The 25,146-nt window shown below is 44.4% G+C and overlaps 1 protein-coding gene across 2 annotated transcripts in view; it reads right to left on the bottom strand.

Moving 5' to 3' along the window:
* The window catches only part of DLEC1 (DLEC1 cilia and flagella associated protein), a 121,817-nt gene that overhangs the window by 78,392 nt on the left and 18,279 nt on the right, over nt 1-25,146 (bottom strand). Inside the window, exons 3-9 of one of the 2 annotated variants that reach the window (XM_073581481.1) lie at nt 15,798-15,938; nt 10,578-10,734; nt 9,408-9,518; nt 8,819-9,021; nt 7,726-7,946; nt 7,323-7,407; nt 5,615-5,702 (exon numbers count right to left, since the gene is read on the bottom strand). In XM_073581481.1, coding sequence (XP_073437582.1) covers nt 5,615-5,702; nt 7,323-7,407; nt 7,726-7,946; nt 8,819-9,021; nt 9,408-9,518; nt 10,578-10,734; nt 15,798-15,938 — 1,006 coding nt within the window. Of the gene's footprint in view, nt 1-5,614; nt 5,703-7,322; nt 7,408-7,522; nt 7,705-7,725; nt 7,947-8,818; nt 9,022-9,407; nt 9,519-10,577; nt 10,735-15,797; nt 15,939-25,146 lie in introns of those variants that run through there. The other variant, XM_073581480.1, reaches the window with a different exon arrangement.

The following is a 25,146-nucleotide window of genomic DNA, read 5'->3' as shown; positions in this document are numbered from 1 at the left end:
TGCTAGCAGGCTTTATTCTAGGTAAGGAGCATGCACCACTAACAGGCTCTATTCTAGGTAAGGAGCATGCACCACTAGCAGGCTCTATTCTAGGTAAGGAGCATGCACTGCAAGCAGGCTTTATTCTAGGTAAGGAGCATGCACCGCAAGCAGGCTCTATTCTAGGTAAGGAGCATGCACCACTAACAGGCTCTATTCTAGGTAAGGAGCATGCACTGCTAGCAGGCTCAATTCTAGGTAAGGAGCATGCACCACTAGCAGGCTCTATTCTAGGTAAGGAGCATGCACTGCAAGCAGGCTCTATACTAGGTAAGGAGCATGCACCACTAGCAGGCTCTATTCTAGGTAAGGAGCATGCACTGCTAGCAGGCTCTATTCTAGGTAAGGAGCATGCACTGCTAGCAGGCTCTATTCTGGGTAAGGAGCATGCACCACTAGCAGGCTGTATTCTAGGTAAGGAGCAAGCACCACAAGCAGGCTCTATTCTAGGTAAGGAGCATGCACCACTAGCAGGCTCTATTCTAGGTAAGGAGCATGCACTGCAAGCAGGCTCTATACTAGGTAAGGAGCATGCACCACTAGCAGGCTCTATTCTAGGTAAGGAGCATGCACTGCTAGCAGGCTCTATTCTAGGTAAGGAGCATGCACTGCTAGCAGGCTCTATTCTGGGTAAGGAGCATGCACCACTAGCAGGCTGTATTCTAGGTAAGGAGCAAGCACCGCAAGCAGGCTTTATTCTAGGTAAGGAGCATGCACCACTGGCAGGCTCTATTCTAGGTAACTGCTCACAGACTCTATTCTAGGTAAGGAGCATGCACTGCAAGCAGGCTTTATTCTAGGTAAGGAGCATGCACCACTAGCAGGCTCTATTCTAGGAAAGGAGCATGCACCACTTGCAGGCTCTATTCTAGGTAAGGAGCATGCACCGCAAGCAGGCTTTATTCTAGGTAAGGAGCATGCACCGCAAGCAGGCTCTATTCTAGGTAAGGAGCATGCACCACTAGCAGGCTCTATTCTAGGTAAGGAGCATGCACTGCAAGCAGGCTCTATACTAGGTAAGGAGCATGCACCACTAGCAGGCTCTATTCTAGGTAAGGAGCATGCACTGCTAGCAGGCTCTATTCTAGGTAAGGAGCATGCACTGCTAGCAGGCTCTATTCTGGGTAAGGAGCATGCACCACTAGCAGGCTGTATTCTAGGTAAGGAGCAAGCACCGCAAGCAGGCTTTATTCTAGGTAAGGAGCATGCACCACTAGCAGGCTCTATTCTAGGTAACTGCTCACAGACTCTATTCTAGGTAAGGAGCATGCACTGCAAGCAGGCTTTATTCTAGGTAAGGAGCATGCACCACTAGCAGGCTCTATTCTAGGAAAGGAGCATGCACCACTTGCAGGCTCTATTCTAGGTAAGGAGCATGCACCGCAAGCAGGCTTTATTCTAGGTAAGGAGCATGCACCGCAAGCAGGCTCTATTCTAGGTAAGGAGCATGCACCACTAGCAGGCTCTATTCTAGGTAAGGAGCATGCACCACTTGCAGGCTCTATTCTAGGTAAGGAGCATGCACCGCAAGCAGGCTTTATTCTAGGTAAGGAGCATGCACCGCAAGCAGGCTCTATTCTAGGTAAGGAGCATGCACTGCTAGCAGGCTTTATTCTAGGTAAGGAGCATGCACCGCAAGCAGGCTCTATTCTAGGTAAGGAGCATGCACCACTAGCAGGCTCTATTCTAGGTAAGGAGCATGCACCACTAGCAGGCTCTATTCTAGGTAAGGAGCATGCACCACTTGCAGGCTCTATTCTAGGTAAGGAGCATGCACCACTTGCAGGCTCTATTCTAGGTAAGGAGCATGCACCACTAGCAGGCTTTATTCTAGGTAAGGAGCATGCACCGCAAGCAGGCTCTATTCTAGGTAAGGAGCATGCACCACTAGCAGGCTCTATTCTAGGTAAGGAGCATGCACCACTAGCAGGCTCTATTCTAGGTAAGGAGCATGCACCACTTGCAGGCTCTATTCTAGGTAAGGAGCATGCACCGCAAGCAGGCTTTATTCTAGGTAAGGAGCATGCACCGCAAGCAGGCTCTATTCTAGGTAAGGAGCATGCACCACTAGCAGGCTCTATTCTAGGTAAGGAGCATGCACCACTTGCAGGCTCTATTCTAGTTAAGGAGCATGCACTGCCAGCAGGCTGTATTCTAGGTAAGGAGCATGCAGCACTAGCAGGCTCTATTCTAGGTAAGGAGCATACAGCACTAGCAGGCTCTATTCTAGGTAAGGAGCATGCACCACTAGCAGGCTCTATTCTAGGTAAGGAGCATGCACCGCTAGCAGGCTCTATTCTAGGTAACTGCTCACAGACTCTATTCTAGGTAAGGAGCATGCACTGCCAGCAGGCTGTATTCTAGGTAAGGAGCATGCACTGCAAGCAGGCTTTATTCTAGGTAAGGAGCATGCACCACTAGCAGGCTCTATTCTAGGTAAGGCGCATGCACCACTTGCAGGCTCTATTCTAGGTAAGGAGCATGCACCGCAAGCAGGCTTTATTCTAGGTAAGGAGCATGCACCGCAAGCAGGCTCTATTCTAGGTAAGGAGCATGCACCACTAGCAGGCTCTATTCTAGGTAAGGAGCATGCACCACTTGCAGGCTCTATTCTAGGTAAGGAGCATGCACCGCAAGCAGGCTTTATTCTAGGTAAGGAGCATGCACCGCAAGCAGGCTCTATTCTAGGTAAGGAGCATGCACCACTAGCAGGCTCTATTCTAGGTAAGGAGCATGCACCACTTGCAGGCTCTATTCTAGTTAAGGAGCATGCACTGCCAGCAGGCTGTATTCTAGGTAAGGAGCATGCAGCACTAGCAGGCTCTATTCTAGGTAAGGAGCATGCACCACTAGCAGGCTCTATTCTAGGTAAGGAGCATGCACCGCTAGCAGGCTCTATTCTAGGTAACTGCTCACAGACTCTATTCTAGGTAAGGAGCATGCACCACTTGCAGGCTCTATTCTAGGTAAGGAGCATGCACCGCAAGCAGGCTTTATTCTAGGTAAGGAGCATGCACCGCAAGCAGGCTCTATTCTAGGTAAGGAGCATGCACCACTAGCAGGCTCTATTCTAGGTAAGGAGCATGCACCACTTGCAGACTCTATTCTAGGTAAGGAGCATGCACCGCAAGCAGGCTTTATTCTAGGTAAGGAGCATGCACCGCAAGCAGGCTCTATTCTAGGTAAGGAGCATGCACCACTAGCAGGCTCTATTCTAGGTAAGGAGCATGCACCACTTGCAGGCTCTATTCTAGTTAAGGAGCATGCACTGCCAGCAGGCTGTATTCTAGGTAAGTAGCATGCAGCACTAGCAGGCTCTATTCTAGGTAAGGAGCATGCACCACTAGCAGGCTCTATTCTAGGTAAGGAGCATGCACCGCTAGCAGGCTCTATTCTAGGTAACTGCTCACAGACTCTATTCTAGGTAAGGAGCATGCACTGCCAGCAGGCTGTATTCTAGGTAAGGAGCATGCACTGCAAGCAGGCTTTATTCTAGGTAAGGAGCATGCACCACTAGCAGGCTCTATTCTAGGTAAGGCGCATGCACCACTTGCAGGCTCTATTCTAGGTAAGGAGCATGCACCGCAAGCAGGCTTTATTCTAGGTAAGGAGCATGCACCGCAAGCAGGCTTTATTCTAGGTAAGGAGCATGCACCACTAGCAGGCTCTATTCTAGGTAAGGAGCATGCACCACTAGCAGGCTCTATTCTAGGTAAGGAGCATGCACCGCAAGCAGGCTCTATTCTAAGTAAAGAGCATGCACTGCAAGCAGACTTTAGGCCATGTGCACACACTGCGCTTTTTGCTGCGGTTCTGCTGCGGTTTTGGCCCTGCAGAACTGCAGCAGTTCCGCAGACATGGTACTTTACCATGTTAGCCTATGGGTTTTCAAAACCGCAGTGCTCACGCTGCGGTTTTTTACCTGCGGAAAAGCTGCGGGTTTTTTCCGCAGCATGTCAATTGTTTCTGCAGATTCTGCTGCGGTTTCCCACCTTTAACATAGGAGAGGTGAGAAACAGCAGGGCAAAACCGCAGGCCAAACCGCAGCAAAACCGCAGGTCACTTTACCTGCGGTTTTACCTGCGGTTCCGCGGGAAAAAACCCGCAAGTGAATCTGCAGTGTGTGCACATAGCCTTATTTTAGGTAAGGAGCATGCACTGCTAGCAGGCTCTATTCTAGGTAAGAAACCCGCACTGTAAGGCCGGGGTCACACTGGCGAGGAATACGGCCGAGTGAGAGGCGCTAAAAGCACGCATTAGACACGGACCAATGATTCTCTATCGGTTCACTCGCACCAGGCGTATATTTCTCATCCGTATTCTACGGTCCGTGCCAATCGCAGCATGCAGCGATTGTCAGCGTACTACGGCCGTAGTACGCCAATGCAAGTCTATGGGTGCGCGAAAAATACGAATTACACACGGACCACATGTGACTTGCGAGAAATACGCACCCGGTGTCTTTTAGCAAAGCCGGCAATTCTGTGCGCTATACAGTAAACTCACACTGACAGTTTTAATAAAGAAACAAAAGAATAGATATATACACATAGAATACACATATATATATATATATATATATGTATTCTATGTGTCTTTATCTATTCTTTGGTTTGTGTTATAAATCCTGTCATAGGGCTCCATTATATGTCCATTTTGCAAGCCTGCGAGAAAATCTCGCCATACGAATTACATACGGATGCTTACATGCGCAAAATACGCGACCACACCTTGATTACGGATGACATACGGAGCACTGTTTAGGGGTCATTCATCCGTATTGCGCATGTAAAATACTGACCGTATTTTGCATTGGTTAGTGTGACCCCGGCCTAAGCAGGCTCTTTTCTGGGTAAGGAGTGTGCACTACCTGCAGGCTCTATACTAGGTAAGGAGCATGCACTGCTAGCAGGCTGTATTCTAGGTAAGGAGCATGTACGGCTAACAAGCTCTATTCTAGGTAAGGAGCGTGCACTGCTAGTAGGCTCTTTTCTGGGTAAGGAGTGTGCACTACCTGCAGGCTCTATACTAGGTAAGGAGCGTGCACTGCTAGTAGGCTCTATTCTAGGTAAGGAGCATGCACTGCTCACAGGCTCTATTCTAGGTAAGAAACTCGCACTGTAAGCAGGCTCTTTTCTGGGTAAGGAGCATGCACTACTTGCAGGCTCTCTTTTTTAAAATCTGCAAGCGCTGCTCCGAAGCGGTCCAGGTCGCTGGATCCAACCATCCTCTGTTTCCCAAAGGAAAGCTACATCTTCTAGCAGCCTGGGAGTGCGGTCAGTTCGAGTTTACTATGACTGCCAACCTTCAGGAGAACAACCCTTTAAGTACTTGAATTCCGGGCAATTCTCACAGACTCTGACATTGTGCGAAGAAACATTTAATAACCGTCAGCTGAATATTACCAACAGTAATTTATTCTGCTACATCAGTCACATAACTTGGAATAATAACCTCCTCAAAATCATGAGAAATCCAGATGATAACAACTAAGGATACAGAATATTAATGTTACCTGTTAATAATTCACTACACAGGATTAGTATACATGTTGTCAAACCTGTCGCTGCCTTACCAAGGCTTACAGAAAAGTACGGAGTTGATGGGGGGATCACTCTGACATGGCGACTTGATGCAGTCATATTTCTCAGCTCCACTGTCATCTTTATGTGAGAGGAGAATAATTAGTTCTATTTTCTGATATCAGTCAAATCTCAAGATAACTTACACCATTCCTTAATGCATAATAGATAACATTTTCATAGGGATAATAATCAGAGCCATAAAAATCAGAACCTCATTACATGTTTTTAGAAAACACTGATCATAAATGGTTTTAAATATTGCCCCATGGAAAGGGAGATTAAAGGGGTTGCTCCACCTCATACAGATATGCCGTACCCCACCTATGGGTCCTGCATTCATCACTATAAAAGAACCCTGTAGCCTGCCATCCAGGAATAAGGCCGTGCATGCATCACCTTTCATTTGAGTTCCGAAAACTGACAAGCACACTTGTCATACGTGTGCGGCCACCTCCCCTGAGGATCACAATGGAGCCCAGTAATCATGACGGATGTCGGTCCCAATGGTAGGATGTGCACCTATCAGACATTTATGGTATTTCCAGCAGATGTAACATAAATGTAGGAATACCCCATGAAGATTTTAATTTGGGAAAGTTTAGCCTCAGACTTTTGGATGTAATGGGTAAAGTATAGATATTTCTAAATAGCATAAATGGTATAATCACAACCACCAATCAGTGTTTAACGGTCATTTTGCAGCAAAGATTAACTCCCTCCCGAAATATGACATAATGGAACATCATATTTCGGGTCTACTTCGTTGACGCGGGAACTGAGCCTCCATTTTTCTTGGCAGATGATGGCTGTATTATTCTGCCATCATCTGCTTCTAACAGCCGCAAATGGAGTGTAGCTCCGCTCGCGGCTGTTAACCTATTAAATGCCGCTGTAATTTCCTAACAATATTTACAATGCACAGCCCGGTGGATGCGCTGTTCTCATCATCCATTACCCTCCCTGCAATGTGATTGCAGGGTGCCGATGGGTTGCCATCCCAATTGAGGGTCTGCTGAAGACCCCAATGCCTGTCATGATGGTACTCCCATGAAAGCAACCTGCAACTAGTGTTCATAGGATACCGTGATTTTTGCTATATACAGCAATAGTATTTTTTTTATATAGTACAAGCGATTGTGCAATCACAGGCTGACAGTACTGCAAATTAGAGTAAAAATAAAAAAAGTTTTTAAAAAATCTGAAAAAAATATATAAAAATTCTAAACACCCACCTATTCCCAATTAAAAAAAAATAAAGATATGTGGTATCTCCACCTCTGTAAATGTCCAATCTATCAAACTATAAAATTAATTGTCAAATAGAAAAAAACAATCAGCTCACCATGGAAAAGAGGAATTCCCGATGAACGGATAAATCCACTGGTATGGGAAAGGGTCAAGCACGAAAAATATGTGCAGAAATCCAGTAAGGGGAATCCTTGCTGGATTTTTGCACAATTTTTTTTCCCTATAAAATTATTTAACCTGTTTGGTAAATGTCGTAAGGAGAAATAAACCAAATCGGTCCTATGATTTTTTGAACACCACAAAATATATGCAATAAGAACCAATCGTAACATGGCATCTTTCCCAAAATGGTATCAATAAAAACATGATGACCCAGTTTATACATTCTCTCCCACACGTCTTAATTGCATTCAAAATTACAAGTGTACATGGCGCAAGTAAATAACCTACTTCATATATCTGTCCAACATTATATTCGGGGAAGAACACAATGGGAGGGTTAGCCAGGAATACTGGTATTGGCTCATTTGCATCACTGAAAAAAAAAAGACGTAAAAATAATTAATTGATCATTTTTAGTTAAGAGTGAACGTGTTAGTTAAGGTGCTATCCGAGCATGCTCGAGTGCTAGCCGAATGACTATGGCGTACTCAAAAAATATGTTCGAGTCCCCGTGGCTGTTCGACAGCGGCTACACGTCGGGATTGTCTGTTTGTTCGAACAGCCGCGAGACATGCAGCCGCAGGGACTCAGATATTCCATTTTCTTTGTATTTTACGGATATATTTGCAGACCCCAGTTATAATGAATCACCACCATTTAGGCATTCTTCAATGACTAGGAAATGTCTTACTGCTCCTCAATCACTCTGTTCTTTCCAGAAATTAACATTTCCTTTTTCTTTGTTGGGAGAATAAGAGACCGTCCTCCATGCTGACTGTTTGGTGGTAAAAACCGGGGATTTTTAAGGAAATTGTGTCTCTTTTCTAGCTGATACAGACGGGCCCGCTCAGCCTCTCTTTCTTCCGCACTCATCTCCGCTTTCTGTAATCTTTTCTTTGATGATCTAGACTTCTGAAAGATAAAAAGGGATTTTCTGCACAGACATCGTCATTAACCTGAATGTGTTTTTAAAGTCTAGCATGTACTAAGTATATAAAATCGAGTATGGCGAGACTGAGCAACATAGACTGGAGGAAATCATTTGCTGCCGGGTCAATGCGCCAGAATTGTTCTTTGTATATTTGGGTAAAAGCATTTTAATAGTAATATTTCATTAAAAAAAATTGTGACCGTTTGGCTTCTGCAGCCTATATTAATCACCGTACACAACAGATTTCAGAATAGGCTAATAGTGAATCAATCAGCAAGCTTGTGTGTCAGACATTTTTTAACCCTTACCTCTCTTCTCCTGAAAAATCTGCTAAGTTGAATTATAACCAGTTAAAATTTAAACTTCAATGTGGTGATAAATCAGTTCAGGATAAGAGAGATAAAGGTTACAAACATGATGTCTGATGAGCTCACTACCAGATTCACTGTTAACTCATTCTGCAATCTGCTATGCACTTTTTAAAACAAGGCTGCAGTGGGAGGGGGTTTTCAGCTCTGGAGTGGTGCTTCTTCCTGACGCTATTTTATAACCTACCCATCATTATCTTCTTCACTTTTTTTTTTTTTCAGTCGCTCCAGTTCCGCTGCGCCATCTAGTGACTGGCTGAAAATCAGAAGATATGTCACAAGCTCTCAATGCAAATCTATAAGAGCCACAAAGAGGCCTGAAGGGGATCTCATAGATTTATATTGAAAAGTGACCTCTGGCTACAACCATCAAACACTGGAGCGATCCGACAAGTCACAAATTAATGGAGGCCGTTCGAAGCTGCAGCGATGGACGGTGAAGACGGCGGCGGGTACTAGTTCTGTATTACTAGTGTGACATTTACCGTACTTGGCTTCCTTTGACTTATATTTTCCGAGATAGATGATGATGATGATGATAAAGTCAAGCTGGATATTGAGGCTTCTACCAGACCCTTAGGCGAGGTTTTTGGAGGTGAAGGGTCATTGTATCCATCATCCACGGGGCTTCTGGAAACGTGTTGGTGAAAACTGAATGTCTCCTTATATAAAGAAGGTTCTGATAATCCTAAAATATAACAGCATAGGAGATTTAATGGGTCAACTGGTTACCGCACCATGATAGTATATTTATCATAAGACAGGGGCACTACTCATTAAGAGCCCAAATGTGAGGTCTCTTTATATCTTGATCAGGTGTTAGGAACATGTGACTGCTGCAGCCGATCACTAGACAGTAATTGGCTGCAGCAGTCATATGCCTGTCCCTAATGCTTGGAGACCACGGTTTCAGGTATAGTGCAAGAAAAGAGGTCAGGGGTTGGTAGACAATTATATATGTTTTATTTTTACACCACTAAACCATCACCATTAAACTGGTGGTCAATCCCTTTAAGCCTTGATTCATGTGGCATATTCCTTGGTTTATAGGTGTTTTTTCCAGAAGGCACATACCTCTAGGAGCTTTGGTAATGGCCTGCGTGTCTGTGATGTAATTGTCGGGGCAGATGAGGTTGTGCTTCTTCAGGAGATCGTTATCTATGCACCATCTAAAATAGGATTCAACTATGAAGAATAAATTAGTGGTTAATTCATAAGGTATTGTATACAATGACGTTTATTTTTGCTTTTTTTTGTGGGGAGTCAAATAAATGAAACACGTCACGAACAAAACATATTTTAAGGGAGCATGTGAACCCCAATGACTGTTCAAAACAAGCCCAGACCTTTATAAGGGGTATATAGCCCTAATAAAAACTGTACATTTAATGTCCAAATCCATTGCTGTGTTTGGCTAAATAAGTTATTTATTACGTACGCTAATGAATCGCTCTATGCACCCTTTGTGTGGCCGATCAGTTCAATGCACCTTCCCAACCACTTGTTTTCCATCTATCCCTGCCCCCTGACCCCTGTAAAGCCAGAGCTGTCAATCAAGGAAGATGAAGGTGGAGATGGGCAGAAAAGAAGCAGCTGTGAAGGTGCTGCAAGCGACTCATTAACATATTTGAAAAAAATAACAATTTCTAGCAAATGTAGAAAATAATTTGGACACTAAAGGAATGATTTTTCAAGGCAATGTCATCTACAAGGTGATGTGCTGAGTTGAGCAGAATCCCCAAAAGACAAGACCATGACGCAAACCCCTACAGAACCATTCACTTCAATAAAGATGGAGTCAATGTGGCTCTGTCTGGCCTCCTTTCTGGCAGTATTCGTCTTTTTCAGCCATGCACAAGAACATGGCAGACCATGTGCATGCTTGAAAAAAAAATGAGTATTACCAGGATGGAAGCCAGGCATGTCCCAAAGTGTCCGTCAGCTTCTACTGGTTCCATTGGGGCTCAATGACTGTTCCTATCAGAATCCTGCAGATTCTGACAGAGACCCCGACATTGGGCTAAGCACTGCATGTGTGTGAGCCAAGCCTGACACTTAGGATCGGGCACACTTTCCCACAAGTTTAGTAGGAACAGCCCTAAGACATTTGGCTGCTCTTATGTTTGACATATTCATCACAGTCTTCCGTATTTACTGAGTGAATCTTCTCACATCATACAATAGCCCCGCTGTGCTCTGCAGTGGCACCAGAAGTCCATTGTCCCTGGCTTGTTCTTGTGTTACCTGGCGGTAATCCCAGGATTTGGAAGGAGTCTCCAGCTTCATTCCTCAGACTATTTAGCATCCGCTCCTCTTCAGCAGTTGCTCGAGCGCGTGCCTGGATGATGTGACGTTCCACCTTGTCACACTCCGCCATTCTGCTGTCATATTCTGTACGAAGCTGCAGAAAGAAAAACAAAAGGACTAAAACGGAATGAAACAATCCATGAAACGTTACAGATTAGTGATTGCAAAATCTAATTCACTAATGACTCAGAAAACTTAGGGTATGTGCACACGCTGCGGTTTTGCTGTGGTTTTGGCCCTGCAGAACTGAAGCAGTTCCGCAGACATGGTACTTCACCATGTTAGCCTATGGGTTTTCAAAACCGCAGTGCTCACGCTGCGGTTTTTTACCTGTGGAAAAGCTGCGGTTTTTTTTCCGCAGCATGTCAATTGTTTCTGCGGATTCTGCTGCGGTTTCACACCTTTAACATAGTAGAGGTGTGAAACCGCAGGGCAAAACCGCAGGCCAAACCGCAGCAAAACCGCAGGTCACTTTACCTGCGGTTTTACCTGCGTTTCCGCGGGAAAAAACCCGCAGCAGAATCCGCAGCGTGTGCACTCACCCTAATAGCATTAAGATTTACATTACAATAATGAGTATTTATTTTACTCACTTATATAGCGCCATCATATTCTGTAACGCTATATCTTTGCACTGTTTTAATGCACTGGACCAATGAAATAACTTGTCAACCTAATTTAACCTCGAAAGGGAATCTGTCAGCAGGTTTTTCCTACTTCATCTGAGAGCAGCATGATGTAGGGGCAGAGACCCTGATTCTAGGGATCTGGCACTTACTGGGCTGCTTGCTGCAGTTTTATAAAAGCACCAATTTATTTGGTGCAGATCTAACAACTCTATGAATACTGAGCTCTATATAACCAGCTCACACCAGTGATTGGAAGCTTTCTGTGTACACTGTGCATAGGCAGAAAGCTGCCAATCAGTGGTGGTGGTGTAGGCGGGGTTATACAGAGCTCATAAATTTAGAGGACTACATGGCAACAGGTTACTAATCATCTAGGGAGAATATACTACTGATAAAATAATGATTTTATGAAAAACGACACTAAACAGCAATGGCGTAACTAAAGTCCGATGGGCCACATTCAAATTTGGACCTTGGCCCCCACCTACATGTTGGTCAGATGTATTAGCCCTTGTAGCGTTCTTAATCCTAAAAAGACATATGTGTTTACCCCAATGTAATAATTCCATCCTGAGCCCCTTGCTGATATAATGTTCTCCACCCTGGGCCTCTTCCAGTAAAAATGTCACCCATCCTGTGGTCCTTCCAATAATAATGTCCCAAATCCTGGGCCCCTTGTAGTAACAATGTTCCCCAACCTAGGCCACTTTCAGTAATAATGTCCAACGTCCTGGACGGGCCCCTTCCTGGTATAATGTCCTCCATTCGGAATCTCCTTCCTGCTATAATGTACCCCATAATGAGCCCTTTCCTGGTCTAATGTTCCCCATCCTGGGCTCCTTCCAGTAATAATGTACCCCACCACGGGCCCCTTCCTGATACAATGTCCCCCTTCCTGGTATAATGTCCCCCATCATGGGCCACTTCCTGGTATAAAGTCCTGATGTAATGTAACCTAGCCTGTTCCTTTCCATGAATATATGTCCTCCATCCTAGGCTCCTTCTAGTAATATATGTCCCCCATCCTGAGCCATTTCCAGTAATAATGCCTCCCATCCTGGTGTAATGTCCCCATCCTGGCCCCTTCTAGTGATATATGGCCGCTATCCTGGGACCCTTTCTGGTATGTCCCAGCTCCTGGGCCCATCCTGTAGTAATGCTCCTCATTCTGCTGCTGTGGTTTAACACATTATAAAAAAATTCTTCTCACCTACCACTGCTCTCATGACGCGCGGTGTCCTCTTCTACAGCGTCTGTCAGCTGGCTTCAGTGTACCTGCTATGGGCAACGAATGACGTCACTGTTATGAGATACCTGTGACTTCAACTCCGACGTCAGCAGCTAGCCTTTGATTGGCCGGCGGTATGTATTGCGATATGGGTTTCTCTGCTGCAATACATTTCAGCTGAAAATGTATCCTCCGGTGCACATCCAGCTGAAATAGGCACTGGCGTCGGAGCTCTCCCCACCGCATGGGTCTGGTCACATTTGCAGCCTAGTAAGGCTAGTTTCACACTAGCGTTTATTCGACGCAGCGCACGTCGCCACTAAGCCCCGCCCCCTGCCGGCTCCCTGCCCGCCCCATCCGGTCATCGCCGCCTACTATCGCACATGGACGCTTGCGATCTGCGCACCCTATCTTTAGCATAGGGTGCGCAGATCGTGCGCTAGTAGGATTTTGGCGTGCGTTGCGCACTTTTGAAGGTGCGCCCGTGTGCGCCGAACGCAGCATGTTGCATTTCGGCGCGCACGGCGCACGCCAAAATCCCACTAGCGCACGATCTGCGCACCCTATGCTAAAGATAGGGTGCGCAGATCGCAGGCGTCCATGTGCGATAGTAGGCGGCGATGACCGGATGGGGCGGGAAGGGAGCGGGCAGGGGGCGGGGCTTAGCGGCGCCATGCGCTGCGTCGAATAAACGCTAGTGTGAAACTAGCCTAAGTGATATATCACAGGAATCAGGGTATTTGCCCCTAGATTATGCTGCACTCGGACTAGGTGTTAAAAACCTGGTGACAGATTCTCTTTAAGTTTTCTCGCCCGTGCTATTGGGGGACACATGATTATGGGTTATAGGGGATGCCAACTAGGAGGCAGAGAAGGAGTAGTTAAGTGTTTGCTCCTCCATCAACTAGACCCTCCTGCAGCAACTGAGCTAATTAGTTTTGCTTAGTGTCCAGGGGAGGCAGACATACCTGATTGACAGGTACAATTTTTTCATGATTTTTCCTCTCTCTATTTTAGGTTAAGTTCTCTCCCTGTTACTCCACACGAGGGGGGAAGAACAGTGAGGTGTTAACCACCCAGTTACAGTCCCTACCTCTCATAGAAAAGTGGGCACAGCAGAGCTCAATTCCCCGAACAGCCATAGGGTCGCCCACTGTTCCCCCCACCAAAGGGTGAAGTACCAAACGGGCAACCCTGCTAAACAAGAGTGACACCACAGAGGTACATAGGTGAGATTAGGAGGGGTCCTTTTCATTGGCAAGTATCGATGTCACATTTTTATTTCATTTATTAAAAAAAAGGGAAGGGAGATGTTATTTATTTTATTTCAAATTAATTTCTTTATTCTTTCTAAATGGTAAAAGGTCTCCCCGACAAGTTCCCAAATTAAGGTGTTGAATGAACTCAGTTCAACTTCTCCAGAGGAGCTGAGCTACATCCGATTCTATAGATTGTCATTCACACTCCATAAAGCTGGGCGGCACAACTCCTGTCATGATGCCGGTCAGTTTGCTATCTTGTGTGGAGCCATGTGGTGTCAGTCAGCCTTTATTAGACTGGCAACTCGAGGAATCCATTCAACACCTACTTGACTTGGAGCCAGGCGCTGCGCGCGTTTCCGGTCAGTGTATGTACCTAGCTCCGACCTGGGCGGCACATGCACCCAGCCTGGAGTAAGGTGCTAGTAATTTTACTCACAGCTGATCGACTCATAAGCTGGCCAGGCTGGCCCAATCTTTTGTATTCCAGGGGGCTTTTTTTCTAATGTATAATAATAAAGTAACTTGGCACTCAGCTGAATTGTCCTTTTTAAGTGAAGTTTTTATTTATGTGCAGTCCTACAAAAAGACGTTTCGGCCTACACTTGGCCTTCGTCAGTCCGACTGCTGTCTATATAGTATGAACAACCGTATATCCACGAGCAAAATAATTTTTTGCAAGCTCCTGCTTCCAAATATGGTGTAGGCATATAGCAGGCTTCCAGCTACCCGTAAGGTGTGCTGTGCTGGTAATTCAATTAGATGCAATATATTCCATAAGAAAATGAGGAGAGGTTCCCGCTGGATTGCTGAAGTAATTTGCCTGTGGAAGATGTCTGTACTGAGACCGGTGTAAAAATATACCTGTAGAAAATGTCTGTACTGAGACTGGTAGCAAAAGGCTCGTATGGGGCATATAATAGTAGCTTGCAGGTGTGCAGGTGAGACCGGCAGTCTAAGGCTAATATGGGGCTTATAGAAGTAGGTTACAAGTGGGCAGGGCTGAACGCGGTATCCACCGCCGTTTGGAAGCCTATTATATGCCCCATACGGGCCTTTTGCTACCGTTGTTTTAACCCAAGAGAGTGGTCAACACATGTCCAGGAAGTCACCAAACTTAGCTGAAGATGGAGACCTTGAGATGCTGACCTTATGTCCACCAAACTTAACCACAAGTTATCAATTTTCGTGTCCTGGTCCCACGATCCCAAAGCACTGGTAGTGAATGCTTTGGTAATACCCTTGACCTAATTTGATCTACCCTACATCTACACTCCTCTTCCATGTCTTCCTTTAGAGCAAACCAGTAATCTTCATCACTTCAAACTGGCCCAGATCTGGTTAACCTCCTAGCAGATGTCCTACTATGCTTTCCTCTTTATACTGTTTTCTTCTCTCCTATGTAAATCAGCAGTGAGGTGGACGGGGCATACAAAACCTGTGGGTGGAGCTGTGCACTGAGCCCCTTAGCTATGACAGGGGTACACCGAGCACCCCGATTACCATGTTTCATTAAACTTCAGTATCTTTGAAAAGGAGGTAATGATTATAGAACTATATGTGTGATTTTTATGGGGTCTACTGTACACCCCCTGCTTAGCTTATACTGTCAGTTTGGGCAGACAAACTCCTTTAAAAAATACTTTATGTTAACATTAAGTAAGCAATTTTTAGATATTTTCTAACTAGGCAATTTCATGTTAGATGACTTTAATAAATAGCTTAAATAAGAACCATTTTGTAGTGCTATAGTAGTGTGGCTTCTTGACCCATTACCACAACGATATATGAACATAATTTCAGAATATGTTTAAAAATTGCAAAAAAATATTAACCATTAGAATTCTGCAAAATGTGGAATCCATAGCAAATTACCAGAAAAAAACATGACATAAAGTTCAGGTTCAAATCCACAGAATATTCTAAAATTTGTGCAGATTTATTGTGACACCCCACGCATTGTATACTTTCCATCACAACAAATATGACAAAAATATGACGTGTCTTAACAGGACCATAATGTTCAGGGGATAACAATTACCAGCTTCAGTTCCTCTACAAATTTTTGATGGTAAGGGTTGTCACCTCCCTTTGACCGGATCAGGTTGGCTCCTGTGTCTTTACCAATAACCTCTCCAGTATATTCATTTTTGAAGAGACTTGTTAATAAATGTGATATATCCTATGAAGAAGAGAAAAAATAAAAATATTAATAAACCTTACAAGTAATCAGAAACTACCTGTAGACTTCTAAAAGTCATCCTAACAACTGCCTTTCTGACAAGAAACACACACTCTAAGGCTGTGTACCCACGTAAGCATTTTTTTCGCATTTTTTAAGTGTTTTTACCGGCGAAAACGCTTACAAGAAGCATCCCATTCATTTTAATGAATTCTGCACTTTTTGTGCATGTTTATGCGGTTTTTTTTCTGCGAAAAAAAAAACGCATCGTGGTAAAAAACGCAGCATGCTCATTAATTTCGGAGAAAAATCCGCATTTCTAACTATTTTCTATGAGACTGGGGACACTCCGGAAAAAAAACGTATAAAAACTGCGCAAAAATCGCATGAAAAACGCGCGGAAAAAACACGCGTTTTCTGGGAAGGAGTCCGGTTTTCAGTTAGGAATTTTCTACGTGGGTACATAGCCTAAGTGTGTTCCATGTGTCATCGCCAGTCTAGTATGGTGGACTATCGGAGCCAGCACGTGACATTGGCTCAATCAGGCCATTTAGATAAAGAACTACTTTAGCTAAATTAATATCTGCCCAGGGTGAAATAAAGCCCAAAGCTGCTCTCATCTTTCTCCGGCGGTCCCATTCACAATGAATGGAGCGAAGGTCGAGAATGCACAACTCCACTGCTTTCACGACCATTCCCAAGTTCCAGAGCCCCAACTCAGGATCCTCAGGGGGACCCAGTGGCCTGACCCCAGAAATGAGTAAATTAGTCCCTGGAGATAATTTCATATTTGGGGAAAAACCCTTCAAATAGCCGCTCTCTAACTTGTAACAGAAGTATATCAAATTTAGCTTGCAGTGCAACACTTGAACCTTTAAAAAGAAGGAGGGATAACTCACTATTGCTTGTCCTCTCTTTCAACAACCCACTGGGCTTCTCATTGTCCCTCTAAGACCCACCAGTACATTTGCTCTACAGGACTTAATTCCACAGCCCAGATTGACCCAGAAATTATTCTCAAAGTCTCACAGTGTCCAGCTACATCACTCAGGCCTGTGCGCTGCTACACTTTTTACCCTTGATGTCGCAGTCTCTTAAAGGGAACCTGTCAGCAGGATTGTGCACAGTAACAAACCCCCAAATATAACAGAAATCATGGAAAGTTTACACGAAGGCAGATAGATGAAGCTGCAACCCATAATGAGGTCCTTGTTATGGGGGACTTTACCTGGATATTAACTGGGAAACAGAGACTTGCAAAACCCATAAAGGCAAGAGGTTTCCGCTAATAACCAAGAAAAATTATCTATCACAATTGGTGCATAATCCAACCAGAGGAGCAGCACTTTTAGACCTAATACTATCTAATAGACCTGACAGAATAACAAATCTGCAGGTTGTTGGGCATCTAGGAAATAGCGACCACAATATTGTGCAGTTTCACTTGTCTTCCGCTAGGGGGACATGTCAAGGAGTCACAAAAACACTGAACTTTAGGAAGGCAAAGTTTACCAGCTTAGAGATGTCCTTAATCTGGTTGACTGGGACAATGTCCTCAGAAATAAGACAACAGAAAATAAATGGGAAATGTTTAAGAACATGTTAAATAGGCACTGTAAGTGGTTTATACCTTGTAGGAATAAAAGGACAAGAAATAGGAAATACCCAATGTGGCTAAACAAAGAAGTAAGAGGGGCAATTAACAGTAAAAAGAAAGCATTTAAACTACTAAGGCAGGATGGCACCGGTGAAGCTCTAAAAAACTATAAGGAGAAAAATTCTTTATCTAAAAAAATAATTAAAGCTGCCAAAAAGGAAACAGAGAAGCACATTGCTAAGGAGAGTATAACTAATCCCAAGCTGTTCTTCAACTATATCAATAGTAAAAGAATCAAAAGTGGAAGTGTAGGCCCATTAAAAATTGGGAGGAAAGTATGGTTGTAGATGATGAGGAAAAAGCTAATATATTAAACACCTTATTCTCCACGGTATTCACGGTGGAAAATGAAATGCTAGGTGAAATGCCGAGAGACAAAGAAAACCCTATCTTAAGGGTCACCAATCTAACCCTAGAAGAGGTGCAAAACCGGCTAAATAAGATTAAAATAGATAAATCTCAGGGTCCGGATGGCATACACCCACGAGTACTAAGAGAACTAAGTAATGTAATAGACAAACCATTATTTCTTATATTTAGAGACTCTATAGCGACGGGGTCTGTTCCACAGGACTGGCGCATAGCAAATGTGGTACCAATATTCGAAAAGGGCTCTAAAAGTGAACCTGGAAATTATAGGCCAGTAAGTCTAACCTCTATTGTTGGTAAAATATTTGAAGGGTTTCTGAGTGATGTTATTCTGGATTATCTCAATGAGAATAACTGATTAACGCCATATCAGCATGGGTTTATGAGGAATCGCTCCTGTCAAACCAATCTAATCAGATTTTATGAAGAAGTAAGCTATAGACTGGATCAAGGTGAGTCATTAGATGTGGTATATCTTGATTTTTCCAAAGCGTTTGATACCGTGCCACACAAGAGGTTGGAGCACAAAATGAGAATGCTGGGTCTGGGGGAAAATGTGTGTAAATGGGTAAGTAACTGGCTAAGTGATAGAAAGCAGAGGGTGGTTATAAATGGTATATTATCTAACTGGGTCGCTGTGACCAGTGGGGTACCGCAGGGGTCGGTGTTGGGACCTATTCTCTTCAACATATTTATTAACGATCTGGTAGAAGGTTTGCACAGTAAAATATCGATATTTGCAAATGATACAAAACTATGTAAAGCAGTCAATACAAGAGACGATAGTATTCTGCTACAGATGGATCTGGATAAGTTGGGAACTTGGGCCGAAAGGTGGCAGATGCAGTTTAACAATGATAAATGTAAGGTTATACACATGGGAAGAAGGAATCAATATTAACATTACACACTGAATGGTAAACCACTGGATAAATCTGACATGGAGAAGGACTTGGGGATCCTAGTTAATGATAAACTTACCTGGAGCAGCCAGTGCCAGGCAGCGGCTTCCAAGGCAAACAGGATCATGGGGTGCATTAAAAGAGGTCTGGATACACATGATGAGAGCATTATACTGCCTCTGTACAAATCTCTGGTTAGACCGCACATGGAGTACTGTGTACAGTTTTGGGCACCGCTGCTCAGGAAGGATATAATGGAACTAGAGCGGGTACAAAGGAGGGCAACAAAATTAATAAAGGGGATGGGGTCTGCTCTTATGGCGATATCACTTAATATTGTAGCGTGGAATGTTAGGGGGCTCGGGGATGCAAATAAGAGATGTGCTATATTTACTAATATGCAGAAATTTCTCCCGGCTATCCTGTGTATGTCCGAGACCCACATGGTGAAAGATAATATTCATTGGCTAAGAAAGGGATGGGTTTCACATGAATATCATTCCACGTACTCGACCCATGCGCGGGGTGTCAGTGTGCTGGTGCACAGGTCCATCCCCTTCTCATGTACTAAATCAGTGGTTGACCCTGGGGGCAGATTTGTATGTTTGCTTTGCACGTTATACGGTATACAATTTATTTTGGTTGCCATATACATCCCCCCGCCCTATTCAGTCGAACCAGTAAAAAGAATCTTGTCTATTTTGGGTTCCTTTCCCCCTGCACCGACTCTTCTAATAGGAGATTTTAATACATATTTGCATCCCTATTTGGATAAGTTGCATTCGGGAAACATATCAGAGGATGCAGCCTCAACCTCATTTGCTAGAACGTTAGTGGAGCTGGGTATGGTAGATCTTTGGCGTGTCCAAAACCCCACAGCCAGACAGTTTTCCTGCTACTCTAGCTCCCACCACGCTATGTCACGGATAGACCTGGCCATTGGGAATACACTCATGACCCCATATGTACGAGGGGTGGCCTACCTGCCTAGAAGTGTATCTGATCACTCGCCGCTACATGTCACACTTTCATGGGGACACCCCCTCACCCTATCTAGACCTATCTGGAAGCTTAATCCCTTCTGGATCCAGCTTATAGGGGGATCTTTGCATGATGCCATTCTAGAATATTTTCAACTTAATGAGTACTCTGCATCATCACACATAGTCTGGGATTCCATGAAAGCCTATGTCAGGGGCTTATATATTAGAGAAATATGCACACGGAAAAGCCAAAATAGACGCTACACCCAGAGTCTGATCCAGGAGGTGTCTGTTGCGGAGGCTGCGGTGATACTCAACCCGACAGAGGAAACTAAAAAAGCTTTGGAGAGGGCACAGGGGTCGCTCAGGGAAAACCTCATGTCGGCGGCAGCAAATAAACGTTATTTCCTCAAACAAAAATATTTTATAGAGGGGGAGGGAGTAGGACATTTATTGGCCACGGTCATTAGAGCACAGGACGGATCTTCATATATCAATAGGCTAAAAACGGACTCGGGTGGTCCTGTGACAGACAGTGCGGACATAGTGAGTGAGATAAGGAGGTATTATATGCGACTATACACATCAGATTGCAGTCTCACGGAGACTGAGATTGAGCGGTACCTGGATGCTCTCTCTCTCCCTGCATTGGCTGATAGCGATAGGGATTCATTGGATCGGGACATCCTGTTGGAGGAGTTGGAGGAGGCGCTTGGTCAGATGCAAAATGAAAAGGCTCCAGGAATGGATGGCCTGCCTGGCGAGTTTTACAAAACCTATGCACCCTTACTGCTACCTAAGCTACTTAAGGTATTTGAAGAGGCTGAAAGGCAGAGGGTCCTCCCGCCATCTATGAGGGAAGCTTTGATAGTTTTAATATTAAAGCCCGGAAAGGATCCAGAGGTCCCGGATTCATATCGCCCGATTTCCCTATTATCAACAGATGTTAAATTATTGGCCAAGGTACTCGCCAATAGGATGTCCCGAGTTATCTCATCTGTTATACAGAAGGATCAGACGGGATTTATCCCAGGCAGAGCCACATCTATGAACCTTAGGAAACTATACTTGGGGATTCAACATAGTTCTGGGGAGTTGGGGGGAAGAGCAATTTTGTCCTTAGACGCCGCTAAGGCGTTCGATAGTCTGGAGTGGGGTTTTTTGTGGGCGGTACTTCGGAAAATGGGCTTTGGACACAGATTTATAAATTGGGTGAGGCTGTTGTATGGCTCGCCGGTGGCGAAGGTTGGGGCTAATGGCAGGGTCTCTGAGTCTTTTCCTCTTGGGAGAGGTACTAGACAGGGGTGCCCGCTCTCGCCCTTGCTATTTGCTACTGCGGTGGAGCCATTGGCAGTTGCAATTCGGAAGTCCAGAGAAATAATGGGATTCAGATGTGGAACTGTGGAGTTGAGGATATCATTGTACGCGGATGATTTACTTCTATATTTAGATAAGGTACATTCCTCGATTTTGCCGGCAATGGAGGTCATTCGAGAATTTGGGCTGAGGTCTGGTCTTCGGATTAATTGGTCCAAATCAGCTTTAATGCCGATAGACCCTCTCCCGGCGGATTTCTCAGATTTGCAGATACCGGTCCCTGTAGTTCGGAGGTTTAAGTATCTGGGTATAATTGTTAGTCCTGCCCCGAAGGATTTTCGGGCTCTGAATCTGGAGCCCCTGTTGCAGCGATTTAGAGCAAAAGTACATACTTGGTGTCGCCTGCCGTTGTCGAATATTGGTAGATCTAACTTAATCAAAATGGTAATGATGCCACAATTATTATATTTGATACATAATTCTCCGGTGTGGATCTGTAGGGACTTTTTTGCAAAAATAAATACATTATTCCGGGAATTAATTTGGAAGAAAAAACAGGCTAGGATTCGCTTGGAGATACTGCAGCGAGGGAAGGAGGAGGGAGGATTGGCGGTGCCAAACCCATTCATATACTTTATAGCCTCCCAGATGCAACATCTTAAGGGTTGGGGTAGAGACGGGGCGTGTGACAATGGTGGTGATATTGTGAGGGAAGGATCGGTATGGAAATATCCAGGGTGCCGGTTGGAGGTGGGAAGACGGCAGATAAATGGGGCACGATACCCCACGTTGGCTATGATTTTCAGGGTGTGGGATAGGGGTAAGTCTCTTTTGAAGATAAATGGGCCTACGGAATTGTGGCCATTGTGGCGAAATCCGGATTTGCAAGAGATCAAAAAGCTGGTGGGGTTCGGAAGATGGGAAGATAAAGGGATTTATCTGGTGTCACAAATTTTGCAAAATAATACTCTTAAGAGTTTTGAACAATTGAGAACAGAATTTCACCTCCCGCACGTCTTCTTTTATCAGTACTTACAGCTAAGACATGCATTGGAAAAACAGAGAAGGACAAATCCGGTGATAGTGACACATAATCAAACACTACATATGCTACTTACATCTGAGTCTTCTAGGGGACTTATCTCTGAATTATATAAAAGATTATTACCTGCCCATCTGGAGACATATCCACTGACTGCTGCTAAGAATAAGTGGGAACGGGACGTTGGCCCCCTGACGGAGGACCAGTGGTCCGATATTCTAGAACAGGTCCCTAAAATGGCGGTTTCTGAGTGCCAGCGGCTTTCGCAAATATATCTCATTCACAGGGTATATAAAACACCCAGCTTATTATTTAAAATGGGACTTAGGCCCAATACACAATGTGTTAGGTGTGGGCAGGATGATGCCCACTTGATGCATGTTATGTGGGAGTGCGGGCACATTGGGGATTTCTGGAGGCAGACCCTGGGACTCATAGCCCAAGTATACCATATCACAATACGACCGTCACCTCGTCTATGTTTGTTGAATTTGTGGGAGGAGGGGGTTGACCCGGACTCTGCAGTGGCCCTGGGAATAGCACGCATCCTGTATCAGGCAAGAAAGATACTTGCATATCATTGGTTGGATCCTATGCCACCAACATTGTCAGAGCTTAAAAATAAACTAAATAATGTCATCAGATTGGAAAGGGGGGCTTATTTAAAAAGAAATGCATTAAGAAAGTTTTACAAAATTTGGCAGCCATGGATGGAGTCACCGGGTCTCCCCTCGGGCGCACTGGTACGGGATGCGATGTTGGACCAGTTGCTGTTGTGCTTGCGATGAGGGGATGCTTGGGGGGTGAAAATAAAGTCTAGTGCCCTTTGTGGCGAAGTAGATTTTGAGTGGCGCGGTGGGAGGGAGCTGGGGTGGATTGGACCTGATATCCGTGGGGGGCGGGGGGGGGCGAAATATGATGCGGAGTGGCGCGGCTGGCGGGGATGGTTTTCCCGCTGAAATGAGGCACTGATGTATAATTTTGATTTTTGTTTATTTGTGGAGCCATGTTGTTTATAGGCTCAATTTTATGCAAATATCTGTGTTTTGAGATTTCTTCTTTTTATTTATTCTTACACAGGAAGAGTTTTACCCTTTAAATAATATTTGCTCTCAATGTAAATTTTACTAGCTATATAAGATGTCATATTCTTTCTGTATTGATTCCTGAATGTTTAATAAAAAAGATCTGATTCAAAAAAAAAAAAATAAAGGGGATGGGGGAACTACAATACCCAGAGAGATTAGCAAAATTAGGATTATTTAGTCTAGAAAAAAGACGACTGAGGGGCGATCTAATAACCATGTATAAGTATATAAGGGGACAATACAAATATCTCTCCGAGGATCTGTTTATACCAAGGAATGTGACGGTCACAAGGGGGCGTTCTCTGCATCTGGAGGAGAAAAGGTTTTTCCACCAACATAGAAGAGGATTCTTTACTGTTAGGGCAGTGAGAATCTGGAATTCCCTGCCTGAGGAGGTGGTGATGGTGAACTCAGTCAAAGGGTTCAAGAGAGGCCTGGATGTCTTCCTGGAGCGTAACAATATTGTATCTTACAGTTATTGTTAGGTTCTTTAGAAGGACATAGATCTGGGGATTTATTCTGACAGAATTTTATAGGCTGAACTGGATGGACTAATGTCTTTTTTCTGCCTTACTAACTATGTTACTATGTATGTTACTATGTAACCTACACACAGTGCCAGGTCGGCGCCGTTATACTGATTACAATGATACCTTGGTTGATGAAATCCGTCTTGTGGTTGTTGTTTAATCTTTATTTTCAGTTTTGTGTTAATTATATGCTTGTGCCCTAAGGCGGGGCTGGATACTGCAATAAAATTTGCAACAAAATCTGCATGTACCACAGATTGAGCAGTAGATTTCAGCCTACTGTATTACAAAGTATTGAATATCTGTGAAAATTTGCTCAATAATCAGCATCCTATATATCTGCAAAATTGTAGAACGCTCCAATTGCTACTACCATATGAGAATTGGGTTTTAAGCGCTCCATTTATTTGTACTGTACTGATTGTTGCAAATTTGTGGTGTGGAATCCACAGAGAATCCTGCAATGGCCTTAGGCTGTATTCACACCTTGCATTTTGACTGCTTTTTTTCTGCAGGCAAAACCTGCTCTCTTGGCAGTAAAGAAGCTGCTTAAAAAAAGTAGGATTTGCTGTGTTGTTGTTGTCTCTTGCAAAAAATCGTGTGAACAAAGCTTTACTCTGACTAATCGGCAGTCTCACGTTGCTTCTCTGGACCACTCAACACCACGCCACTAAGGGTCCCCATCGCTTTACTTCTACCTGCCTCACCGCTACCTTCTTGCTTACACACTCTGAGCAGGTTCCCTGGAGCCCAGCGGGGTCCCGACGCAGTCTCCGCTACCAGTGCCTTCCTTCCTCTGTCCTCTCTTACCAGCATTTTTGCACAATGCTGCTCTCCACAACACTCATCAACATTTCACTAACAGGCTCTACAAGCATTTATGCTGATGTAGGACACCTCTGACTCATGCAAGGATCAGGGTCTGCTGGCAACACTGTACGCTCACCCATCAGCTCTATACAACACTAGCACAACAGGTACATAACCATGTGGAAACACCACATGCCAACAATGCAATTTAAAGGGAATCTGTTACCATTGTAATCAGAGAACACCATAATGTAGCAGAGATCCTGATTACAGAAATGTTTAATTACTGGGTTGCTTTGCTGTTTCAATACAATCAGTGTTTTATCAGCAGGAGATTATCATTAGAGGACTTCTGGCCCCCTGCATCTTAGTCCAAACACACCCTCAGCACTGATTAGCAGCTCTCTGTCACTATACATTGTACACCGAAAGCTGTGGTGTGGGCAGGTTATACACAGATCTGCAGCAGAGAAACTGACTATCATAACTGCTGCACCCAGTAAACTAAAG

This window comes from Dendrobates tinctorius, unplaced genomic scaffold (assembly GCF_039654945.1).
Source record: "Dendrobates tinctorius isolate UK_male_01 unplaced genomic scaffold, ASM3965494v1 ptg000070l, whole genome shotgun sequence".
Lineage (NCBI taxonomy): Eukaryota > Metazoa > Chordata > Amphibia > Anura > Dendrobatidae > Dendrobates > Dendrobates tinctorius.
The sequence above is the reverse complement of the archived record's forward strand: the minus strand, read 5'-3'. Positions and strand labels throughout refer to the sequence as shown.